General features: G+C 40.8%; 1 protein-coding gene across 1 annotated transcript in view; it reads right to left on the reverse strand.

The window, feature by feature from the left end:
* The window catches only part of COL19A1 (collagen type XIX alpha 1 chain), a 174,085-nt gene extending 168,315 nt beyond the window's left edge, over positions 1 to 5,770 (reverse strand). Inside the window, exons 1-2 of the mRNA XM_030447493.1 lie at positions 5,689 to 5,770; positions 3,409 to 3,538 (exon numbers count right to left, since the gene is read on the reverse strand). Of these exons, the coding sequence (XP_030303353.1) occupies positions 3,409 to 3,502 (94 nt within the window). The 5' untranslated portion in view covers positions 3,503 to 3,538; positions 5,689 to 5,770. The remainder of the gene's footprint in view (positions 1 to 3,408; positions 3,539 to 5,688) is intronic.
* Positions 5,771 to 6,000: the final 230 nt, after the last annotated feature.

Consider the following 6,000-nt stretch of genomic DNA (forward strand, 5'->3'; position numbering starts at 1 on the left):
TAGTTTACAGGCTTCACAATGTGAGAACATTTATAACAGGGTGTTCTCCTTTGTAGTCTCAGGTCTCTGTTATGTGCTGCTTACTTACTAGCTGAAGTGGCTTTCCACAATGTGCAGGCTTTCAGATAACTACAGCTTCTTAAATTCACTGCTAAAGAAGACTTAGTATTCAACAAGTCAAGGAATTTGAGATTCCAGGGTGGCAGGGTTGTTTAAACACTGCAATGCTAACAACAGTTTGTGGATCCAATCTTAAATATTCAGAATTAAATATATTAATACATTGTATGTGGGAATTACCATAGAGTCGTTATCTTGATTTTGAAAAGTATCAAGCTGTACTAAAACACGAAAAGCAAAAAGCTGAACTGACTTGAATACCTAAAACTCCTCACTGTATTTGGTTTGAAGTGCCTATCTCAAACTGTGATCTAGATCCAATACTTTTCACAACATTCCAAGTCAAAAGGCAAAGGAAATTCACCATGCCTGACAGCCCTAGGATTTTGTTTATACATTTTTCATGGGTTAGCAAGTGACTTTGAAAAACAGTAATTTTAAATGAAAGTTGAAAAAGCAGCAATGATCTGGGAAAGAGATGAAGTATTAATATTCTTAATATGACATGGAATGGTTGAATGGTTCATGTGTCACTACATGTGTCAAGAGCTTATATCCACGCTCCAAACCCAGATGTTCCTAAAATAAAAAAATGTAAGTTGACAGCATGAAAAAAATATTATTGAAAATAAAAAACATGACTGTGGAGAACTCCTGAACCTTCTCACTCAGATTTTTTTTTTCATATATATATATATATATATATGGAAACTCCTTAAAAGTGAGTGATTCCTTCTGAGGAATGATTAGCACATCAAAATTTCTGGACAACTGAGAACTGAAAGAAATCCCTGATGTGTGAATCTGGCACACAAAGCCTAAGGAAGACTGCCCAAAGAAGAGCCAGCATACTCTATCAGTGACATTTTTTTCCAATACTGGTAATAATTTATCACAATATTGACCTAACAAATAAGTCCCAAAGCATATTCAGAATTCCAGCTCAAAAAGCTCTTCCCTCCATAGTCACACAAGTTAATACATTCTCTTGCACGAGATTTCCTTCCCTTAACATACTTCTCCTCCTCCCCTGCCTTCAAATTAACTTTAATTTTCATTTTTTTCTGCATTTGAAGTCCAAGGATGTAAATGCACTAATCCAAGGCCCTATCTAAATGAGCTTTTCTAGATAAGCTTTCATAGGCATAATGAGAAATAAATGCTATGCACTTGTTGCTAAAGGAAGAAAACCAATAGGATTGCCTAGGCAGATGAGGAAGGACAGATTCTGACACAAACATAAGTGGTGCATGGCAAAGGACAAAGGCACAGGAATGAAAGAAGAGAACACATTTCCAAATTGTAACATTGTGTTCTCTTCTTGAAGAGAACACATTTCCAAGTTGTAAGAGATTCATATGCATACAAGTAATCAAACTTGAAGTAGACAAATTTGCAACACTAAATACCTGGTTCAGATTAATGGGGTAGAGTAGCAAAAGGCTTGCAGACACACCTGTGCCTCTTACTGCTGCACCAACACAGGGGGAATTCTTTCTCAGCTTCTGCTTTCTGAACTATAACTTGCATTTCTTTTTTTGGATGGGAACCATCCCTTCAGTCCCTAAAAGGGTTTCTTCCCTGTTATCAGCTTGCGGCTTCACTCTGAGCCTATTTCCTGCTCTTGGCAGAGCTGCTCAAGCTGGCAGCTATCTATTTCTTATTCTTCACAATCTGCCCATATCACCTCAGACCAAAGGCAAAAGCCTCTCCCAATTGCACACCACCAGTTATTCTTGAGAGAGATTCTATTCATCTTCCCAATGTGTAATATATAATCCATTTGTGGCAATCAGGAGAGGGAGAACTGCAACTTCCCTGCTAGCTGCCTTGCCACAGATTTCTAACACAAAGTAATAGAGATTCTAACACTGTAATATACAGTCCAGATACACTGTTTATTAGCAGCTCAGTGCATACCTCATCTTCTGTGACTGGTTCACCTTTTACTAAGACATTTTTTTCATTAGGAAAATAAAGAATACAAAAAGAAAAAAGAGACAATGCTACCTGGCATTTTGTTTTAAAGATGTTCAAGTTTCTGTTTATTCATTTCTATTGTTAGGCATTCTTCTGCATTCACACTCTTTTAGAACTTTTAAAACTTCCCTTCTGCAATCCACTATCTAGCAATGACAATGAAGAGAACATGTTTTCCTTCTTTCAGAGGGCTAAAGAGAAGGATTGTACAGCTATGATATAGGTCTACTCTCTCACAAGGGTTAAGAATAATTTATTAGTAGAGCACTTAGCTCCAATGCCATAAAAACGTAAGGCAAAAAAGTCTTTGATTTAAATTCAGGTTCTTCACAATGTGTTCTTACATAAGAGCTCACGTACTACACTGATTATTTATTAAATATTACTACTTATTGGTTTTCCGGGAGCAGTAAAAGGATTATTATCCTAGTCAATGACTTTTAAATTTCTTGGACTCACCTTTTAAATGTTTTGTGAAGATTCAAAAATGTTGTATAACTTTTGTCTTTTACCAAGTTGCTAGATAAATAGCAATACTAAAAACAAGTTTAATTTTCTGAAAATAATAATGAAAAAGCCTTTTTATTTCTATTTAAATAGCAGCAAGCATCTTCTCCTTGCTAATAATGGAAGAAAAATTCTAGAAAGCTTAGGTACCTGTTGAGGCTGAGCAATTCAACAAAACTGACAATTCCTTATTCTACAAGCACACATGATGTGCCTTAGAGACAGAATTTATCACCCTGGAGAATCAATGTAGAATTTAGGCGAGGGGGCTAGATAACATGTGGAGAATAAGAAATACAAGAAAAACTTGAGAAGACAAGCTAACAGCTTTCACTTTAAACAACATCACTATATTCCCTTCCCCTGTTTTCTCAGGCACAAGGTTTTGCCTAGATGCATGTGTGAAACATATGACCTGGTCTGGGGATAAGGTCTAGGTGAGGTTAACACGAACATCATGTTGTTCAGGTCAATGTGACTACTGACCTTCTGTAATAAAGCCACATGATTTTGTTCATAAAACTTTTTGAACTTCTGATTTAGAAACCTGTTTTGTACAGTACACTGAAAAAGTGCAAAACAACTCCTATCAGCTGCTTCCAAATATAAATCTTTGAAGCACAGCAAACAGAAATGCTACTTTGAAACTGCTTCAAACTTAACCTTTTTTTAAAAAAAAATATAACAAAAAAATATTTTATTTCATCTGCTTATACTGCTTATTTTCCTTGTATTTTCATTATTTGTCCAGTACTGAAATTTATGCCTTTGGTCAATGACAGGAAAGAAAAATTGAAGTACCTGTCTGGTCACTGACAGCTACAGAAGTAGAAACAGGAAGGAGGAGGAAGACTGCCATACAAAGCCAAGCTATGCAGGATCCAACGTACTTCATCTCCTCCTGGACACATGTGAACAATCAGCTACAAATCTGAAAGAGAAGATAATCATATTCAGACCAGTCTCTTATGCTTTTCCTGTCACCCCGTCAAAATAAAAATACAAATAATTTCTTAACTGTAAAGAGGAAGTCACTAGTCACACACACTAAACATCATTTATTTGTTGTAAGGAGCTATAGAGACATGTAAATTTAGAAATAAATGACAATATTCTTTTAAGTTCTTTATTATACTCAGAAGTAACATCTGAGAAATATTAAAGCAGAAATATTAGTTGTAAAGGCACTAAATTTTAATTTCATTTGTAATGACTTTATTTTTCTCCCAAGTTTTCATTTTCAATACATTACCTAAACCGGTGTCACAACACTGCCAGTGACTGCTGTAGTACTACTCCTCTTCAAATCAAACAAGGACAAGAGGCAATTGTTTCAGTTTATGTGCAAAAGAAACAATTTTTCTCTGCCTTGCAAAATACATAAATGCCTAGAGCAGACTGTATTGAGTTTACAGTTTAAATCTCACAAAAATACAGTCTGGCTCCAACAGCATTATCTTTTGTCTTCTAAAAGAGAGCATGAGCTTTTCTTCTACGCTGACTGCAATGTATAGATACATGTTAATTTAGTGAAACACAGAAAACAACAAATATTTTTCTAATCACAATTTCTGTAAGAAAAACAAATCACATACCTAAGGTGAAATTTTGATAATTATTTTTGCAAGGCACCTTATTCATCATCAGAGCTATTCTGCCAGTCACATGTACTGACAGCAACTACACCATCATTAACTTCTCCAGCCTCCCCAACAGCAGCAAAGTGAATTCATGTTCAAATAACATTATCATTTAATTTCCTGCACCTGCTTTACAAGCAGGCATCAGTAAATCACTAGAGCTGTCGCTCCAGAGGTCTCATTTTTCTGAAGGGCTCTTGCCAATTAAATCACTAACACCGCCACCCCCTCGCTGCCACCGCACCCCGGGGCTCGGGTCCTCTCCCGCTGGCTGTTCCGGGAGCCTCCGCCCGGGTGCTACCCGAGCCCCGGTAACTCGGGCTGCAACACGGCAGTACCGAGAGTTTAAATTCCTCCGGGACTGAGTTGGGTTTGCTGAGGGAAGGGTTTAAAACACCCGGAGGGTTAGCAAACGGTAAGGCAAGCCGCAGCTCGGTCGGTGGGCAGCGAGGAGGCGGCTCGGGCAGCTTCCCCCTTAGCCTGGCTGTCCCAGCCCCTCTCTCCCCGCTGCTGGGCCCCGCACCTCCACCCACCACCCACCGCCCCGCGCCCCGGGTTTGGCCGCCCCGTCTCTACGGAACCTGCCTGCGGCGCCGGGCAGCGGCTGCCCCCGGCGAGTCGAGCCGAGCCGAGGCAGGGGGCAGGCACCCGCCGCCGCTTCCTCAGCAGAGCCCCGGGGCGGAGCGGGGCCGGGAATCCTCTGGGGACGGCGACGGCTGCTGCAGCCGCGCTGCCGGGGAGGGAGATAAGGAGGGAGAGAGGTAAGGAGGGAGGAAGGGAAGGAGAGGTAGGGAGAGAGGGAGCCCTCTGCCGCCGGGCGCCGCGGCGGGGGCGGGCAGGTGAGGGGGCCGCAGGGCAGGGAGAAGCGCGGTGGCTCCGGGACAGCGAGGGCAGCGCTGGCGGCAGCCTGGCGGGGACGTGCGCCTCCGGTTCGGCATCACCGGGGTTTGCCGGTTTCCCCCGTCCCGCCCGTGCCGCGGCTCCCAGGAATGTTTCAGCGAACTGGATGTGGTCCACTCGATACGCGTGGTCATGAGAATGAAACACACTAAGGGAATTTTTTACATGTATATAGATGCATGCGATTAGTAATTATGCCCAGCACTGTGGCATTTTGCAACAGTTTAACCAGTTCCCTAAATTACTGCGAATTTAGTAGGATTGTTTTCATTATCATATCAGCATGTGCCTTCATGACCTACCAATATACACAATGTATTTACACAGTCATGAACGAATCCTAGAGGACAGGGTAATTACAGTATATTTAAAGCTCACTGTGTGCATCGTGGACGCAGTTAATATTAACAGGCAAAATCTGTGATAAACTTAGCTGGCAATTTTTGTGAAAAAAAAAAAAAAGCAAAAAAGCAGGAATATTATAACGTATGTTCACATGAGACATATTTAGACAACTGACTACAAATAATGAGTTGCTTACCTTTAATTTTAATATGTCACCCAGAAGGATCGAAAATGCCTGTACAGAGCTGCTGTAGTGCTGAGGAGTTGGTGGAGCGAGTCTCTAAAGAGTGGTAGAGGGGGATACAGCTCTGTCCTTATTAGTCTCACACAGCGTGACCCTCCCACCCAGTGAGCACAGAGACTCTGCAAGAAAGGACAAACAGACACCCAGACACAGATTTTGCATAATCATACTTTTACATCCCAAGTCCAGTAACAATATAAAAAATGTGGTTTTTTTCTCTCCCTTCGCGCCCCCCCATTTAAAAAAAAAACAAAACAAAACACA

This window comes from Calypte anna, chromosome 3, assembly GCF_003957555.1.
Source record: "Calypte anna isolate BGI_N300 chromosome 3, bCalAnn1_v1.p, whole genome shotgun sequence".
NCBI lineage: Eukaryota > Metazoa > Chordata > Aves > Apodiformes > Trochilidae > Calypte > Calypte anna.